The sequence below is a fragment of the Cololabis saira genome, chromosome 19 (genome assembly GCF_033807715.1).
Source record: "Cololabis saira isolate AMF1-May2022 chromosome 19, fColSai1.1, whole genome shotgun sequence".
NCBI lineage: Eukaryota > Metazoa > Chordata > Actinopteri > Beloniformes > Belonidae > Cololabis > Cololabis saira.
The window spans coordinates 17,918,819-17,939,035 of record NC_084605.1 but is presented as its reverse complement, the minus strand read 5'-3'; the positions used below and the strand labels follow the sequence as shown (position 1 = coordinate 17,939,035).

At 40.5% G+C, this 20,217-nt stretch overlaps 2 protein-coding genes across 3 annotated transcripts; both read right to left on the bottom strand.

Moving 5' to 3' along the window:
- Positions 1 to 104: 104 nt before the first annotated feature.
- On the bottom strand, positions 105 to 9,800 carry LOC133419458 (oocyte zinc finger protein XlCOF6-like). 2 transcript variants are annotated; one of them, XM_061708647.1, is made up of 4 exons: positions 9,550 to 9,800; positions 5,240 to 5,348; positions 4,843 to 5,085; positions 105 to 3,062 (listed from the first exon to the last, which is right to left on the bottom strand). In XM_061708647.1, the coding sequence occupies exons 3-4, from the start codon at positions 5,045 to 5,047 to the stop codon at positions 706 to 708; spliced, it is 2,562 nt and encodes an 853-aa protein (XP_061564631.1). In that variant the 5' UTR covers positions 5,048 to 5,085; positions 5,240 to 5,348; positions 9,550 to 9,800; the 3' UTR covers positions 105 to 705. The 2 variants fall into 2 exon arrangements, with proteins under 2 accessions (XP_061564631.1, XP_061564632.1); XM_061708648.1 differs by having other exon boundaries at positions 5,244 to 5,348.
- Positions 9,801 to 13,535: 3,735 nt separating this feature from the next.
- Positions 13,536 to 18,060, bottom strand: LOC133419546 (tubulin alpha-1B chain-like). Its single transcript, XM_061708764.1, has 4 exons — positions 18,017 to 18,060; positions 15,502 to 15,724; positions 14,587 to 14,735; positions 13,536 to 14,516 (listed from the first exon to the last, which is right to left on the bottom strand). Exons 1-4 carry the CDS (start codon positions 18,017 to 18,019, stop codon positions 13,536 to 13,538), a joined length of 1,356 nt encoding a protein of 451 aa, XP_061564748.1. The 5' UTR covers positions 18,020 to 18,060.
- Between the last annotated feature and the right edge of the window lie 2,157 nt (positions 18,061 to 20,217).

Genomic DNA, 20,217 nt, shown 5'->3' with positions numbered 1-20,217 from the left:
AGTCCCCACAAACAACCAGACACACTCACACTCACACCTACAGGCAATTTAGAATGATCAATTTACCTAGCATGCATGTTTTTGGACTTGGACTTTTGGATTGTTCATCATTTAGGAAATAAAGTTATGTGGGCTTGAAATTAAAGTGTCTTTTTCCCCCCTCAAGCTTTCTTTTCTCTGTACTTATCCAGACCTAGAAAACACTCAAATCAAATCATCAGGACCGGATGGGAACCCTTGTTAGTGTGTTTGGACACGGACTGCAGTCTGAGGCGATGAGCGATCACGTGACTGTGATGGACGGTTACCAAATGTGCTGAACTCCTTGACCTTGAAGTGTTTAAAGAGTCAAGAGACAATTCTTCTCATCTGTAACAGGAACGGTAAGTGTTACAAGTTTTCAGCCTAATCAAGGAGGATCTTGTTGCGAATAACGTTTATAAACAGATTGGACAGAATCTCCCTCCGTCGGACAGCACCAGACCACCTTTTCCCGCAGCTGTGATGAATGCTGATCTTTTTTATCCAATTTATATTCCTCGCATAGCACCAATTAACAGAAAGATCATCTCTAGGTAGCTAAAGAGACGTAGAAATATAAATGTACTACCTTTACCTCAATAAACTGGCTAGAGTGTAAACTTCAAATATGCTGGTGGTCAAGGAGATGAGAGTCAGACTGGACTTGAAACTCTGCAAGGAAGCTCAGACGGCCACGTCTTCAGGTTTGACCTCAGCAACTTCTTTTACCGAGTGGGTCTTCAGGTGATTTAACAGTTTGTCCTGCTGGCTGAACCTTTTGCCACATCTGCCGCAGCTGTACGGACTGTCTCCGGTGTGAACGATCATGTGCTTTGACAGATTGCCATGAACGGTGAACCGTTTTCCACAAACATCGCAGCCGTAAGGCTTCTCCCCCGTGTGGACCCTCATGTGGGTCTTCAGAAGTGTGTTTTGGCTGAACCTCTTTCCACATTCGCTGCACGCGAAAGGTTTCTCGCCCGTGTGGACCCTCATGTGGATCTTCAGACGGGTGCTTTGGCTGAAACATTTCCCGCAATCGCTGCAGCAGAACGGCTTCTCTCCCGTGTGGACTCTCATGTGCATCTTCAGGCACGCGCTTTGGTTGAACGTTTTACCGCAGTCGCCACACAGAAACGGCTTTTCTCCGGTGTGGAGCCTCATGTGAGTCTTCAGATTTGAGTTTCGTGTAAACTTTTTTCCACAATCGTCACACGCAAAAGGCTTCTCCCCCGAGTGGATTTTCGCATGTTTCTTGAGCTGTGTTTTCTGGCTGAACCTTTTACCACAGTCGCCACAAATAAAAGGTTTCTCTCCGGCGTGGACCTTCATGTGTGTCCGGTAATCGGACTTTTTCCAAAATCTCTCCTCACAAACTTCGCAGCCAAACGCCTTCTCACCTTTGTGGATTTTCATGTGAACTTTTAGATCTTCCTTTCGACTACACTTCGTGCTGCAAACGTCACAGGCGAAAGGTTTCTCCCCCGTGTGGACTCTCCTGTGTGCCTTTAGATGCGTCTTTTGGTAAAACCTTTTCCCACATTCGTCACAGCTTAACGGTTTCTCTCCCGTGTGTACCGTCATGTGCTCTCTAAGGTAAGTCTTTTGATAAAATCTCTTCCCACACTCGTTACAGGCGAAAGGCTTCTCGCCGGTGTGGAACCTCATGTGTATCTTTAGGTAAGTCTTTTGGTTGAACCGTTTATTGCAAACCTCGCAGGCGAACGGTTTTTCGCCCGTGTGGACCCTCAGGTGGGCCTGGAGATTTGTGTGTCTGTTAAACTTTTTCCCACAGAAGTCACAGTCGAAGAGCTTCTCTCCCGTGTGGATCCTCATGTGAGTCCTTAGATAAGTGTTGTGGTTGAATCTTTTTCCGCAGACGTCGCAGGCGAACGGTTTGTCCCCGGTGTGGATTCTCGTGTGCAGTTCCAGCTCTTTCTTTAGGCCAAAACTTGAACTGCAGACATCACAGGCGAAAGGTTTCTCTCCCGTGTGGAGCGTCATGTGCTCCCTGAGATAAGTCTTTTGATAGAATCTCTTTCCGCAGTCAGGACAAGCAAACGGCTTCTCGCCGGTGTGGAATCTCATGTGTATCTTCAGATACGTGCTTTGATTGAAACTTTTTCTACAAACCTCGCAGGCGAAAGGCTTCTCTCCCGTGTGGATTTTCATGTGAGTCTTGAGATTTGCGTTTCGGTTGAAATTTTTCCCACAAACTTTACAAGCAAACGGCTTCTCCCCAGAATGGATTTTCATGTGTTCCTTCAAATTTTTCTTTCGGCTAAATTTTGTGCTGCAGACGGCACAAGTGAAAGGCTTCTCTCCGGTGTGGACCACCATGTGCTCTTTGAGATAAGTCTTTTCATAAAACCGTTTTCCGCAATCACTGCAGGCGAAAGGCTTCTCTCCCGTGTGGATCAGCATGTGCCTCCTGAGAGACTGCTTGTACTGAAACGTTTTGCCGCACTCAGCGCATATGAAGGATTTCTCAGTGCCCTTACCGCCTTGGTCGCCGTTTACACCCGACTGAGGCGCGCTGGTCTCCTTCCAGTCGTCGTCATTGCTGTCGTCTGTTTCGGGTTCAGAATCTGAGGATTTCTGCTGATACTCGCCATCGCCGACTTCAGCGTCTGAAGAGCCTGAAGCCTTGTCATCAGTATTTACCTTTAAACTACTGCTTGGTTCTGGTCTTTCACAGTCTTCGCCAGCAGTTTCAGTTTTCATCCGTTTGCCTGAGTTGCTGGTTGGAGACACTGCCTCGCTGTTACCAACAGTACTGCTCTGATGAACCTGGGAGGACCCAGGCTTCTCCTCTTCCTCCTCCTCCTCTTCGTCTTCACTCTTCACAGTAACAACAATAAATGGGTAATTGCTGTCATCAGTCTCCTCCTCTCCATGAACCGGCTCCTCCTCCCGACTGGTCCAGAGCTCCTCCACTTCCTCCTTTATGCGTACTGAGTAAGGGGGCTGCTGGTCCTGACCGAAGATCGGAGGAACCTCCTGTGTCGTCACTGACGGGCGCTGGACATCCCCAGATAAAACTGAAAAACAAATAAACATTACAGACAACTCAAATGTTAACATGTATTTAATATGACTTTCAGTTATTTAAATGTTACTTCTTCTATAATAAACGTTTTCAAAATGCAGCAAGATGTAACAGGGCCACGAGGATCACAGTGATGGTAGCAGATGGCCCGGTGAGCCTTCCCCTAAGTCACGCCAAGTCAAACTCTGGCCAATTGACATGCGAGCTACGGAAACACAGGTCTTTTTTAAGCATGGAGGCTCCTGCGTGAGTTCAGAACTAGCGCCAAACTTAGAACCAGTTTTTAGCTTTTTGACTGCTGGCCATGAAGGTTCAGAGCCAGAAAAACTGGTGCCAGAACCAAAACCTTGCTGGGGTAGATGCAAGAACCAGTTACGTCAGGGACAAAGTGCGGGGTAATCTCACCAACCACACCGGCCATCACTCCTGTTGTTAAAATCATGCCTGCATGAAAGGAACTAATGAAAAAGGAATGAACAATTAAAATGATGTCAAAATGAAGTGGAGGAGACCGTCTCCCTGAACCATGTGAGAGAAATCTAAATTTCAACGTTTTTAAAATAGAAAATGGTGTTTGTTCCCCAAAGTGCTGCAGAAAACAAAATTCACAACAGCCTTTTCGAGCTGAATTTAAAAACAGTCAGTACGTTTACATGCAGCAGTTCAATCGGGTTTCCCGATAACCCGTTCACAGTTGGAATGTTAACGCCATGTATACGGGGACATCGGATATTGCAGTCTGCGCATGCTCGAGAATTTCCTCTGGGGGGCATTCATCCGGAAGTGAAAGGAGGACGGGGACGGAGTCACACCGGAGCGGATCAAAATAAAGGTGAGTTGCTAACTTAGTTGCTAAAACTTGTTGTTTTTGTTCAAAGAATGTTTTGTTCTGTATGTTCTGTAATGTTATGCACTTTGGATAAAAGCATCTGCTAAATAACGATTTACCTGTACATTTACATTTAACCCTCAAGCGTGCGGGGGTGAGGGGTTATTCAATGTAACTTATGCTCATGTTATGTTTGACTACTAATAACACATTACATAAATTATAACCTAATTCTGTGTTAAATGTGTTATTATCCAACTGCATTCCAACTTTACAGTACTTTTTTGGGCCTTATTGTCTGACTTTAATGAAAATGCGTTTATATTATAACACACTGATCAGGTTTAATCAGAATACTGATTTAAAACCAATCACAGCTGTTTTCCTGGGTCAAAATGAACCCGGTGTGACCGTTTATAAAACAAAGTACCTAAAACCTGGCCATGCCATTTATCTGATCTCTGAACAGCATGTAAACTCAGACAAGTGATCCGGTCTTCTGGATGTCTTTATCTGATACGAACGGAAATCCGATCTCCTTGCTGCACGTAAACGTACTGACTGTTTGCTTCTTGGTTGATAGCTGTCGTGGGGTGCTTCAGCGCCACCTGCTTGCGGTCCTGGATCCCACTCAAGCATTTACAAGCATGTTCCTAACAGCGTTCATAAATACCAGTTTACTTTTGGAGAAACAGTGTCACTGAACGCTGCTTGAAGTTCTGCAGGAAGCTTGTTTCACAGTTTCACACTGAATTAAAAAAATTGTGTTTGCATTTTTATTAATCCAAACTTGAAATGAATACCTGATGTTTCTGTATTTTAAGCTGCAGTTTACAGATTCTGCTTAAAACAGCAAATATAACTTGTAACTTGTATAACTAACGTGATATAAGTTACAGGGAATGTTATTATGCTGTGACACAGACAAATGTGTGTTACTTACCAAAGTCTTTCTTGTCTTCTGTCTGCATCAGTGATGTGGGCGGTGCAGGTATGGGGGGAACCGTATTGAACCCTCTGGGGTCATCGGGTTGAAGGCCAGTCGTCTGATCCATCCCTGCTCCGCTTGGGAGTTTCTGTTTTACAAATTTTGCTTGCAGCTCAGAGAAGTATCTGCAGGGTCTTTTCAGATTCTTGGGTGTATACATTGCATCATCCGTGGTTTTCCTAATACAGCTCTCTGAATCTGGACCACAGCATGTCCCATACATCACACACGTGAACATACAAAGCAAGAAATAAATAAAAAAGACAAAAAAAAAAAAAAAGATGTTAATCTGGAATTTTTTTATCTTCAATAAAACATGTAAAACAACAATTATTTCACCAAGACGACTGACCTGCCTTTCGTTAAGAAGTATCCATGCCGGATATCAATGCACTCCAGGAGCTGCAACTGCAAAGGGTTTCCTCTTCACCAGAGTCGATGTTGAGACACGTTTCTCACAGCTGGGGAAACAAACGACAACAGTAAGACAATCGGTGCGCTGCAGGATGCCGTTAGACACTCCAGTTCAATTCAAATATACTTTATTAATCCCCGAAGGGACATTAAATATATCTCTGGTTAACAAAAGCTCATAAATAGGTATAATGTTGGGCACAGACATAATCCGGGAAAACTGACTAAACTGTCAGGAGACTAAATGTTACTATGCTCCATTAAATTACACAGTTAAGTCCAAACATTAATGGGACCTTTTGATAATACGTATATTTGTGTAAAAACAAAGTAATCTGAAATATATATCGACCTCATATAAACAACATAGATCTTTCTTATTGTGACATATTTTATTTTACAAAAATTTTGCATGAAAAAAAATTAAAAAAAAATAATGTGGGCAATACCAAGTACCCTTTCTGCTTTCATAGATTCAAGACCCGATTCAATTCTAACCAAGTGCTGCTAATAATCAATTCTTCATGAATTGATCATCTGCAGGTGTGTAAACCTTTGTAAAAGCAGAGGTTTGAGCATTTTGCTGGTCTGGAGCATTCACGTGTGTTTAGACAAAATGTCAAGTGGGAAAGACATCAGCAATGGGCTTGAAGAAAGGATTCACATCAATCTGGAAAAGGTTATAAAAACATCTCCAAATAATTTGAGTCCAGCATACTAGAGTTAAAGAGTTCTGCCCTCGTAATATTTTGTGAATTAAATTATTAAATGGTTGGGGGGAGGGGAAACAAAAGTTGGTGGGAAAGTTTTAAAGTACACAAGTGGACTGGTGCGTACTTTGAAAGTAAAATATATGTGATGTGTTGCTTATAATATCTTGAAGGTATTTAACAGTGAGCGTACTATTAGAAATGGTGTTGTAATGACACCAATAATTGGAGTCTGATGCTGCATTCCATTGCACATCGAAAGTTGACAATGGCGAGGTATTTTTTACCGACTTCTGACATAACTACATGGGAAAGAGCGCTGTTTGCTGAAAGATACTTGGTATACCATCATCTTTCAAGTACATGAGCTGCCATGTCGTTGTGATGTCAGGTCACCTGACTAAATGGATCTTGCTCAGGTAAACCCTGTTGTATTGCATTTTTCTGACGCCTGAGTTCTGAGGGAAATTGAACACAGCAGCATACATGTTGATTGCCAGAACCAGTTGGAAACAATTAAAGCTCATCGCATGGCAAATGTGTTAAGTGAAAGAACAAACCAGTATTTTAATCCAACTTTCCCATTTAGCTCCCTTGATGGACACTTTATTTTCAAAGATTATAGACTTATCTTTTCAATATAAGCTGCAAAAATGTAAAAAAAAAAGAAAAGGTTTTTTTTTTAGCAATATAAACTATTTGCAACACTATCTTTGAAGAAATGACTGGAGTAGCAACAAAACATAATTTATAAACCCCATGCGGAAAATGTTTTTCTAACATTTCCTCACTGTGATTACTTTTCTATAACCTGAAAAACCTGAAAAACATTGCTAGAATAAAGGAGATTCTGTCTAAACAAGACATGGAAAAACTTATTCCTGCATTCATTTTCAGTAGGTTGGATTATTGCAAAGGCATCTTTACAGGCCTTAACAATAAATCAATCAGGCAGCTGCAGCTGATCCAGAACGCTGCTGCCAGAGTCCTTACAAACACCAGGAAACTGGACCGTATTACACCGGTCATGAAATCACTACACTGGCTTCCAGTGAGTCAAAGGATAGTTTAAAATCTTACTGCTGGTCTACAAAGACCTGAATGGTCTTGGACCAAAATACATGGTTGATGTGAAGCAGCGTGAGGCAGCGTTCAGTTATTCTGCTCCTCACCGGTGGAATAAACTTCCTGTAGACCTGAGGTCTGCTCCAACTGTCAGCTCCTTTAAATCAGGCCTAAAAACATTACTGTTTACTGAAGCGTACTCCTAAATTAAATAACTACCTGCTGTACTCTACTGCCCTTATTTTTTCACAACTTGTGCTATTATTATTTTACCTCTTTTCTTATTTTATTTAATTTTATTTGTTATTTACTGTTTAATTGTGTCTTGCCGCTTTTAATGTTGATGTAAAGCACTTTGAATTACTGCGTAACCTTATGCACAGAGATGTATGTGCAGGTTGTCGGACTCTGGGAACAATATAATTTTCAAACTGACTAACCCTGCACAGAGCTCAGTCAGGTTCTTTTCCAGAATCTGGAATCATTGGCGTATCAGCCTTTATGTAAATATGATGTGATTACTGTGGATTTTATCCTTATTTTTTGTACCCTTTGTCTGTTGTCTGTTGTGCTATGGACCCTGTGTCCTTAATAAAGCCTATTATTATTATTATTATTATTATAATTATAATTATAATTACCTTGTGTTGAATTGTACTATACAAATAAACTTGCCTTGCCTTAAGAAGACATTTCTTACAACGGAGTATTAGGGCCAAACTAAGACAAAAAAAAGGAAATTATGAGAATAAAGTCATAATATTATGAGAATAAAGTCGTAATATTACAAGAATAAAGTTGTAACGTTACGAGAATAAAGTCGTAACGTTACGAGAATAAAGTCGTAACATTACGAGAATAAAGTCGTAACATTACGAGAATAAAGTCGTAACATTACGAGAATAAAGTCGTAACATTACGAGAATAAAGTCGTAACATTACGAGAATAAAGTCGTAACATTACCAGAATATAGTCGTAACATTACCAGAATATAGTCGTAACATTACGAGAGTATAGTCGTAACATTACGAGAGAATAGTCGTAATTTATGAGAACTTTATGAGAAAGAAGGAAGAGCAGTCTTCTCCCTGTGTTAAAATGAGGAATATTGAGCATCTTGTGAAGTTATATATTGGTATCGGTTTCACAAATAAGGAAATACTTAATCTTTTGGGATATAAGCATCAGTATAAGGACTTTAAAATGATTGTGCAAACGACTCGTCTATTTCAAAGAAGGAACCACACAGACTTGGAAGAAATTGCGTCTTTTGTGGAAGAGGAAAATCTTTATGATCATCCTCATTGTTTCCTGAGAAACAACAAAACCTCTTTGAATGGCACGCAGATGTAACCACCTTGCAGTCGACCACTACTATACTGTAGTATACTATACTATACCAGACAGCTGCTCTTCCACAAAAGACATATGTGCTCTTTCTGTTAGAGTTTTCATAAATTACGACTTAATTCTGGCAACATTATGACTTTATTCTCGTAATTTTACAACTTTATTCTCATATTATTATGACTTTATTCTCGTAATTTCCCCCAAAAAATGTTGTCTTAGTTTGGCCCTAATACTCCGTCGTAATTTTTTCATCAATCAGTACATATTTGTCTGTTTGGGAGTTTTTTTCAAACATTTTCTCTGGAAAGTTGATTGAGTGACAACATAGTTTCAACACAATGTTTCTGATCTTTTTGTTGGATGTTTTGTTGCTGATGAAGGACACTCATCGTCTAGACAGCAGCTTCATTTCAGTTTTCTTACTTCAACACACATGTATTTATATTTAGCTTTACACACTGAAAACCATAAAAAGACATTATTTGTTGGACCTTATTTCTTGATGTCACCTGGATGAAATGGTCTTAACAAATTATATTAAGGAATTCATTTAAAAACATAGAAAGAGTTTTATATTTGGTAAACTTTTATTTGTTGAAATATAATGTAATTGTAGTCAAAGGAGGCCAAAGTTGGTTTGACTGATTTCAGCCTCAGCAATAAGTTATTTAGTAAATGAGCTCTATAACTCATATATTGGACGACTACACGTTCAGTTTGTCCACTATTGTCTGTTAGACTCTCTAAGTCCATTAACAGCGTCTGGATGACATGTTTGAAGGTATTAGCTGTTAAGTTAACTAATGTTTCTGAAGATGTTTCATTCTTGCCTATAACGTAGGTAAATAGCGTTATTTGCTTTTTTTTTTTATTGTTCCTTGACTTTTTGAGTTTCTAAACCACTGAAGATCAAAGTGAATTAAAGTAAATTAGAAGCCAGTAAACGTGTGGACACATCTGCTGTGCAGCTGGAGCTGTTATTGTTTCTGTTTATCAAATCAAAGCTTTTGCTTCACGTCCAACATGGCGGACCCACTGATGCTGCAGCTACGTTTAAATCAGTCAGCTTTGCTCAATAAAGCTACCAAATATAAACTACGGTCAGGTTGAAGGTTAGATTACCTGTCCTGCACAAAAACAGACAATTCTGCAAATATTTGACCCCGTTAGAGATTTCCACCATGAAAAACAACAACGTTTATCCTCGTTTTCCGCCGTCGTCTTCCCCCGGTTTCCTTGTGCATCCTCAAGGACGAGGTTTCATGTTGTTCACCGTCTTCGTCTTAAACTATTGTAGTTTCCCCACTTGTCTAAAAACAAAAATCGCAATAAAACTTCTCACATCACAAAATGGTTTGATAGCAGCAGCTATTTCTTCTTCTTTAGTTTTCTGAGCGAAACTGGGAATCGGCGCTTTACCGCCACCGCCTGGTTTGGAGGGGAAACGCTGAGAGAGAGAGAGAGAGAGAGAGAGAGAGAGAGAGAGAGAGAGAGAGAGAGAGAGAGAGGGGGGGGGGGGTCTTCTTCTTCTCTGTTTTATTGGCGGATCGCAACCAACTTTAAGGTGCATACCGCCACCTACTGTACAAGAGTGTGTAAAATCATTTAATTTAGCCTGTTTACTGATTTTACTGTTTACTACATTGTCCCATGGATGTATTATAAAACGCATTGTCCCCACTGATAATACAATGAATATCTGCTTGCAAAGCTTTCTGGCGACCTCTCCTGGATGAAAAAAGGTACTACAACTGTGAATTCGCCATTGTCATATTCCACTTACCACAAGCTCCCACAAATATTACTGGTGTTATTGGCTTTATAACATTTTAAGTAGATTCAGGGGCAACAGACTCCGTGTTGAGGGGATTGTCCTCTGCAGCCAAAGCAGTGGACGGTTTGTTCATTCAGTTTCTGCAACTGGTCATGTGGTGCAGTGAGATGGATCACTTCTTTTTGGTTTCTAAACATTGCCCACTTTTTCTGATGGGACAAGATTTAATTCATGCTTTGGGTTTGTCACTCATTTTGGTAAAAAGGTAAAAAAAAAAAAAAAAGGTAAAAAAAACTGAATGTAAATGATGAGAACTCTTGTCTGCTTCCCAGTGGCAGTTTCAGGTGCAGAGCATCTGCTTTGGGCTACAAGGAGTGCGGTCCCACCAGGGCTCCAGAGTGCGACCTATTAGGTCGCATATGCGACCTAATTTATTAAGGTGCGAGTTAAAATTTAATGAGGTCGCACCGGTGCTACTTGCAAGAGGACTAGTGGAAAAAAAAAAATATATATATATTTTTTTCACTCGGCTGTGTTAGTGCATTAATGGAGTGGTTGATAATACAATCTTACTTTCTGGCTCATTCCTGCGAGTCCTATTTCTCCTCTCTCTCTGTCTGACTGCACCTGGTACGGTCTGCGCACGTTACGTGCGTACACGCAGCGCGCTCAAAAAAGTAAACAAAGCGCAGTATGAAGCGGTCTATAGTCGATTATTTTAAGAAGAAAGATGTGCCAGAGGCTGGTGGAAGAGGAGGAGAATGGTTAGCAGAGGGAACGACAAGAATCGGATTCTTCTTCTTCTGATGAAGAGAGTGACAGGTTGGCGAAAGACCCGGGGGAGAGTGGGGAGAAGAAAAAAAAGTACAGCTTCCAACAACAATGGCACGGTTCCCGTGGTTAAGATACGAGGGACAGGCCCAGGCCCGGTTCTACGAGGGTGCATAAGCAGTTTATGCGTTTGCTCAGCTGAAAAGACGAAAAGAAAACTGATAAATGCGCCCGCGTTAAGCCTCATTTATGGTTCCGCGTTAAATCTACGGCGTCGGGTACGCGGCGACGCGCGGGGTACGCACCGTCCCCGCGTATCCTACGCCGTAAGATCTGCGTTGGTGTAACGCGGTACCATAAATCAGCCAGTGTCCGTCACTCATTTGCGTCCAGCGCGCAGTTTCCTGCAGCAGCAAGACGCTGCTCTCTGCTGCTCCGTTAACACAAAGTAACGATGGATATTATGCTGCTCCGTTAACACAAAGTAACCATGGATATTCAGAAGTGGTTCAAGCACAACCACGCCAGCAAGTTTACAGGACTGTCTCAGAAAATTAGAATATTGTGATAAAGTTCTTTTATTTTCTGTAATGCAATTAAAAAAACAAAAATGTCATACATTCTGGATTCATTACAAATCAACTGAAATATTGCAAGCCTTTTATTATTTTAATATTGCTGATTATGGCTAATAGTTTAAGATTAAGATTCCCAGAATATTCTAATTTTTTGAGATAGGATATTTGAGTTTTCTTAAGCTGTAAGCATGATCAGCAATATTAAAATAATAAAAGGCTTGCAATATTTCAGTTGATTTTTAATGAATCCAGAATGTATGACATTTTTGCATTACAGAAAATAAAGAACTTTATCACAATATTCTAATTTTCTGAGACAGTCCTGTATATTAATGGTTATATTTATTTCTGTTGCTAGATTGTCTGATGGGTGAGGTAGCCCAGACTAAATGTAGCATTTTCTTGGTTCTGCAGCGATATTGCTGCAAAAATGCACTTTACCATAAAGTCACCTTAATTAGCCTAACATTAGTTAGTACATTAACATTACTAAGCATTTATATAAATTATATTATCCAACTTTTAATTTATTAACTAACTCATCACATTAATTAGCCTAACTGTAGGCTATATGTGTTTCCTATACATAATGATTGTTAATCTGTAAACAGTTAATTAATGCTTAATAATGTAACTAATGTTAGCAATGAAAAATATGGTGCTACCTAATTTGTTTTGGTGCTACTAAATGAAAAGCTAGGTGGCACCAGTGCTACCTGTGAAAAAGTTAGTCTGGAGCCCTGGGTCCCACCGACAAGTACTTTGTGTCAAACGTTACACTCCATTGCACTTCACATCTCAGTGTTGGGGTGATAATGAATATGAACAGCTTTGGTACTGTGTAGAATCTTGTAGTGAGAAGTTAACTCAGTACTGGTCCATGCATATTTGTGCTTTGTCTGTTGCACTGACTGCTTCACAGGAAAAGCTGTATACATCCTCACAATCACAAGCTGTATACAGCTTGTGATTGTGAGGATGTTCATGTGTGTTACTCTTGTCTGGATTAAATATTTAATCCGCGGTAAATGAGTTAAAGTGGGCTTGTTAGATCTGGTTCAAAGGTCTGCACGTCCTGGATATTTTTTAGATGATCTGAGATTTTGGTGATCTCAGTTTCTATCAACATTGCACCTTCAGTGACAAAAAGAGAAAAACAGGCTTCAAAAGGACTCTTAAAGCCTGAGTGACGTCACCGGGGGTTTGTCCAGTTTTAGGCGATGGTTGACCCTGGATTTGGACCAGAACTATTGTGCCTTTTTAATAGAAAAAGGATGATCTGTGTTAATTACTTGAGCAAAGATGAAACGAGGAACAAACTCCTGGTGGGGTCAGATGTTGAGAATCCATCCTTGGTGTCTTCCATCAGGGGAAAAAAAAAGCTTCATCACCTGCTGCTGAGGGTTCATCCAAGTGTAATTAATCTGACCTTTGTTCTCCTTTCTGGGACAGTTTGAGTTTGCGCTGACGAGGTGAACAACAATAAAAAAAATAAATTCCCACTTCATAAAATGGTAAATTTTTCACAAAAGTGTGTATTTCTGCCTTCATTAATCCAATGTGAAAGTTACAGTTAGATCTGCAGCAGAAATCAGTGAAAGGTTAACTGATTTCAGATTTTGAAGGGGGACTAAAGTGAGTTTTGTTAAATATGACACTGATTTATGAGCCTACAGAGAGGGTGGAGTCAAGTGTCAGACCCCCCCCCTAAAAGCTGCTACTATAAAACGGTAGCATTTCAGCACTTGCGTGAATGAGCTTAAAAGTGAAACATTGACAAATTCACTTTAATCTAGATTTCCAGATTTAACACATTTCAGATGCCAAACTCAAACAAACAGACATCAACTGCATTTCCGTCATGAACACAAACAAACATCAACTGCATTTCCGTCATGAACACAAAACTTGAGAACTGGCTGACGGATGTTCAAGGGATCTAATTCTCCTCTTTCATTCTCCTTTCCGACGCTGCTGCTTACGTCTTAATATTCCCCTGCCTCTTCCTCTCCTCCATCATCAACGCTGTCAACTCCCACCTCCTCGTAATCCTTCTCCAGAGCCGCCATGTCCTCCCGGGCCTCGGAGAACTCCCCCTCCTCCATCCCCTCCCCCACGTACCAGTGGACGAAGGCCCGCTTGGCGTACATCAGGTCAAACTTGTGGTTGAGCCGAGCCCAGGCCTCGGCGATGGCGGTGGTGTTGCTCAGCATGCACAAAGCCCTCTGCACCTTGGCCAGGTCTCCCCCGGGAACCACGGTGGGGGGCTGGTAGTTGATGCCCACCTTGAAGCCGGTGGGGCACCAGTCCACGAACTGGATGCTGCGCTTGGTTTTGATGGTTGCTATGGCGGCGTTGACGTCTTTGGGCACCACGTCTCCGCGGTACAGCAGGCAGCAGGCCATGTACTTGCCGTGGCGAGGGTCGCACTTCACCATCTGGTTGGCCGGCTCGAAGCAGGCGTTGGTGATCTCAGCTACGGTCAGCTGCTCGTGGTAGGCCTTCTCCGCCGAGATGACGGGGGCGTAGGTGGCCAGAGGGAAGTGGATCCGGGGATACGGCACCAGGTTGGTCTGGAACTCCGTCAGATCCACGTTGAGGGCGCCGGCGAAGCGGAGGGAGGCGGTGATGGAGGACACGATCTGACTGATGAGTCGGTTCAGGTTGGTGTAGGTGGGACGCTCGATGTCCAGGTTCCTGCGGCAGATGTCGTAGATGGCCTCGTTGTCCACCATGAAGGCACAGTCGGAGTGCTCCAGGGTGGTGTGGGTGGTCAGGATGGAGTTGTACGGCTCCACCACCGCCGTGGACACCTGGGGGGCCGGGTAGATGGAGAACTCCAGCTTGGACTTCTTGCCGTAGTCCACGGACAGACGCTCCATCAGCAGGGAGGTGAAACCAGAGCCGGTGCCCCCGCCGAAGCTGTGGAACACCAGGAAGCCCTGCAGGCCGGTGCACTGGTCCGCCTGTCCACAGAGAAAACCGTGAGGAAACAGTCGATGCCTTGGAGGTGAAAACCGTTTGAGGGGAACTCACCAGTTTCCGGATCCGGTCCAGAACCAGGTCTATGATTTCTTTCCCGATGGTGTAGTGTCCGCGGGCGTAGTTGTTGGCAGCATCCTCCTTGCCAGTGATCAGCTGCTCGGGGTGGAACAGCTGACGGTAGGTCCCCGACCGCACCTCATCTGAAAGAGAGGGGGGGACAAAGGCCAAAAAAAAATATATATATAATTATTTAGATGGTGTTGGAGCCAAAATATTTTGATTTATTTTGTTTTATTCATTTAAACTGAATATGAATTGTCATCCCCCTTATGGTGACGTCATGTTTAGCCTGTCAATCAGTCTTGGTGGGTGGTTGTCATGGTAACTATTATTACCTTCCTGGGTGATGATTGCACTCAGGTGGGACAGGGGGAAGACAAACAGTTTTCGACCGTGCAAGACGTGCAAGGAGGGCAAGACGTGCAAAGGCGTTCTGTCACTCACAAGTTTATGTTAAGTTTAAACAGTGGAATTATGTTTGCTTTGACTGCTGCTGCATACGGAATAAATGGATTGGCATATCCGACCCGGATCCTAAGTCTGAGCCTTTGAATCAGTTTGAAGCACGCGTCATAACAAAAAACCTATACCCTGCAGTATAGCCTATTGGTACAGGCTCTACAGATGGGACAATGCATATTGATGGCCACCAATCCTTCAGATTTGTTCACAATAATTCTGTTATGTTCTGTTCTGTAAATGTTTTCCAATAAGTTATGCTCTGTGTCTTAATTCATAATAGTAATTTATTTTAAAATTGTAAAATTGAATTTGTGTCTGAGGTTGGGCCCGTGGGGAGGGGTTAGTTCCTACAAGAACTTTATCCTACTTTCACCCCTGGTCAGCAGTTTCAAATCATTAAAATGTGATCTGCTCAGACTGAAAAGCAGCAGAACTGATCATCACCGATGACGGTGGGCTCCAGGTCCACAAAGACGGCTCTCGGCACGTGTTTTCCAGCTCCAGTTTCACTGAAGAAGGTGTTGAAGGAGTCGTCTCCTCCGCCGACTGTCTTGTCACTTCGGGTCTGTCCGTCCGGCTGGATGCCGTGCTCCAGGCAGTAAAGCTCCCAGCATGCATTTCCAATCTGAACACCGGCCTGGCCCACGTGCACCGAGATACACTCACGCTGGGAATTTCAGGAGAAGACAAGAGAAACACTTTAGACTGAAAGATTATACGCAAAAAATTTAAATTTCTATAAAAAGAAAAAATATACATACAATATATTAAAAAAAATTAAATTAAAATATAAAATTAAAAGATTATACGCAAAAAATTTAACTATAAAAAAAATTATACACACACACACACACACATATATATATATATAAAAAAAAAATTGCTGTTTTCTGAATTAACGAGATAACATTTTATTTAAAAAAATAAATCTGCTCTGTTTTTCCTCAAAACTTGCAAGAAGCTTCATTCACTTGAGAGCTCGATTTCATGGAAGCAAACATGTTCCTGTCCAGTTTAATCCAGTTTTATTTTGGTTTGAAACATTAGGAGATACTCTTGTCTTTAAGTTATATAGATGGTATTGTTAAACCTCAGGACTTTGCGGATGTTCAGACGGAAAGCCCATTCTGATCTGCTGGAGTAGCAAACAAAACAAACCTTGTGCCTCTTTTATCAGCAGGTGCTTTTTGTGTCAGTTAGGCTTCACTTTAGCATCAAGACACTTTCTACTGCCGTTAAACTTTAACCGGTAAACTTTAACCTTAAACTTTAACGTTAAACCTTAACCATTAAACTTTAACCGTTAAACTTTAACCGTTAAACTTTAACCGGTAAACTTTAACCGTTAAACTTTAACCGTTAAACTTTAACGTTAAACCTTAACCGTTAAACTTTAACGTTAAACCTTAACCATTCAACTTTAACCGTTAAACTTTAACCGGTAAACTTTAACCGGTAAACTTTAACCGTTAAACTTTAACCGTTAAACTTTAACGTTAAACCTTAACCATTAAACTTTAACCGTTAAACTTTAACGTTAAACCTTAACCATTAAACTTTAACCGTTAAACTTTAACCGGTAAACTTTAACCGTTAAACTTTAACCGTTAAACTTTAACCGGTAAACTTTAACCGTTAAACTTTAACCGGTAAACTTTAACCGTTAAACTTTAACCGTTAAACTTTAACCGGTAAACTTTAACCGGTAAACTTTAACCGGTAAACTTTAACCGTTAAACTTTAACCGGTAAACTTTAACCGATAAACCTTAACCGGTAAACTTTAACCGGTAAACTTTAACCGGTAAACCTTAACCAGTAAACCTTAACCGGTAAACTTTAACTGTTAAACTTTAACCGGTAAACTTTAACCGGTAAACTTTAACGTTAAACTTTAACCTTTAACCGTTAAACTTTAACGTTAAACTTTAACGTTAAACTTTAACCGTTAAACTTTAACCGGTAAACTTTAACCGTTAAACTTTAACCGTTAAACTTTAACCGGTAAACCGGTAAACCTTAACCGTTAAACTTTAACCGTTAAACTCTAACCGATAAACTTTAACCGTTAAACTTTAACCGGTAAACTTTAACCGTTAAACTTTAACCGGTAAACCTTAACCGGTAAACTTTAACCGGTAAACTTTAACCGGTAAACTTTAACCGGTAAACTTTAACCGGTAAACTTTAACGTTAAACTTTAACCGGTAAACTTTAACCGGTAAACTTTAACCGTTAAACTTTAACCGGTAAACTTTAACCGTTAAACTTTAACGTTAAACCTTAACCGTTAAACTTTAACCGTTAAACTTTAACCGTTAAAGTCCGAAGCGCTGGATGTTTACAAGGTCTCGGCGAGACGCCTTCAAAATAAAAGCACTAAATAGCTGTCTGCTTAATACATAATAAAATAAAAGCCTGGCTTTAAAGAACGTTAATAAGTTAATAATGTAAATGGCCTTTAAAATGAGTAGAGTATTTCTATAAATGTGTTTTATGTTTTCTCATTAACGTTCTTTAAAGCCAGGCTTTTATTTGTTATGTTTTAAGCAGACAGATATTTAGTGCTTTTATTTTGAAGGCGTCTCGCCGAGTGAGGAAAAACAGCAGATTTTCTTTTCCATTAAAATGTTATATCGTTAATTCAGAAAAACAGAGCAATTTGTTTTTTCTCAAGTGAATGTAATACATTTCCGTAGGAAAGTTCTCATGACTAAACTGAAATTTAGGCTTTGGCCTTTTGGGTGTTGGTTTAAAAAAATACATGAAAAGAAAAGCATCCATCTCTGTATCAAACACGAACCCTGTTTAACAGCAGAGAAATTTAATTTTACATTACGTTATAATCAGACTCAATGTCAAAGAAAAATTGATGACGCATTTTAACAAAGAAATTGACACGAGGTGAGAAAGTTTCAACTTTTGAATCGAAATAAACCTGACAATTAAGAAACACTTACCATGTTTGCTGTATTAAGGTGGAAAAAAGGCAAGTAGATAAAAGTTTCGCTACGCAGACAGACTTTAAAGCGTCTCTATGGCAACTGTGACTGGAACCGTTGGGCGGAGATATTTATACTCGCCCAACAACCGGAAGTTCGTTCTTTCACCTGATTGGTCGCTGTTTCTTTGCCGTTAATTGCATTACGTTAGTTACACGTTAGTTACATTTACACTGCATCTAACAAACAGCTTCGTAGTTCCCTGGTTGCTGCAGCATGAAACAAAGAGCCACATTGTTGATTTATAATATCTTTCGTTTTAAGTTGTTGCCGTCTTATTTCTAGTTAAATTGTCTCATTTTAGTAAAAAAATGTCATTACACTTAAAACAAGACTCATCACTGGAAAAAACAACAATTTTCACGGGTTTCAAGTAGATTTTCACTTGAAATAAGTAGAAAAATCTGCCAGTGGAACAAGATATTTTTTGCTTGTAATAAGCTAAATCCCACTGGCAGATTTTCCTACTTATTTCAAGTGAAAATTTACTTGAAACAGGTGAAAATTGTCAAATAAGTTATTTTTCTGGTGTTATTTTTCTGGTGATGACTCTAAATGTTGAAATAGCAGTAATACCACATTCATTGATGAAATGACATAAGGGATGGAAAGGGGGGATTGCAGTTTTACAGGGGGGATGATTTGGACCTGTTTTTATTTCAGGGGGGATGCCATCCCCCCTCATACCCCCTCAACTCGACTACTGCTTAAGACACTTTGAGCTGACAAAAGCTTTTGCTCGGAAGGTGAAACGTCTTCAAGAACCAAGAAAGAGAAGTCCATTTGCCTTCTGACATTAATTTGAGGATTACATCTTCTTAGAGTTTTATATATTCAATCAGTCAGTAAATGAATGCTTATATTGTTTCCTAATGTGTCTCAGAGGGCCCTCGTAAAGTAGCGGGCTAGGAACTGTTGTTGCACTGTGTTGCAAGGGGGAACTAAATAGTGACCCACCCGAGCCTGTCAACGCTGCCGTCTCTTGCATGGTCTCTTGTTTTGATTTTTTTGTCGCTTGTTTTCGGTTTTCACGAATGTTTCATTTAAGAACAATTTCTGCCGCTGAAAAACACGTTTGCGTTGTGAAAAGTTCAAGACATTTAAATGAGGCATAAATCCTCCTCGCTGACAAACGAAAAGGAGAAAGACGGAGGCAGAAAGATGGATAGATGTTGCTTTTGTGGCTGAAAATCACCGATGAACGTCAAATATTTCCGGAGTGACGCCGGAGTTTGATGTCTTTCTGCTGGACAGGTAATTGAATCCAGCAATGTAACATTCATCAACACAATAAATCGTTTTGTCCTCGTCTCACTTGACAGCAGTGCAACAAAAACAGAAGATTCAAGCTGAGAAGTATTTGGACAATTACATAATGCCCCCAAGTCTCCTTTCAAAGCCAACTCAATAGATTGGAAGTTAAACAATAAACACGTGGTCAACGTGTAGACTGTCAGCTTTAATTTAAGTGGTTTGATTGAAATATGCCATTTACCATTTAGGAATTACAACTATTTTAAGCAAAATACCTCAATTTTCAGGGGCTTCAGTGATGTAAATGTAAATATAACTTATTTTTTTATCAGTAAAACTACAAAAAAGTTGCACTGCTGTGTTGATATCTGGCGACCGACCCAATCACAGAAGAATATTCAGTTTATTTGCCTTCTTTTAATCAATAAACACCAGTGAACCCAGACACCTCCTCCACTGCGTCTGACACAGGATGTGGTCAGGGGTTGCCAGATCTCAAAAGGAGAATAAGCAACTGGACCTCTGAAAACAAGCAATACCTGAATTTATTGCTATTTATATTAAATGGACATGGGAAGTAACATGAAGACCTGTGGCCTCAATCATTTAACCTGGCCCTAAAAGCTGAATTCAACTTGTTGTCCATTAAAATTATGGAATTAATTTATAAAATTGAAAGTAGAAAGTGTGGTGAATAGCGAACCAACCTTCGAACTGAACATAAACATAGTTATAAAAAGCATTTCATTAGAAGTTTGCAAATGTGTAACAAATTGATAAAGACTTGCTTTCAGTCGGGGATTTGAATGATGAAAACACTACGTTTTTCCGATCCTAAACTTTGGTAACATTTTGAAGGCGGTCACGTAAAGCAAGTCAATGACGATTCAGTCAGAGATGTAAAG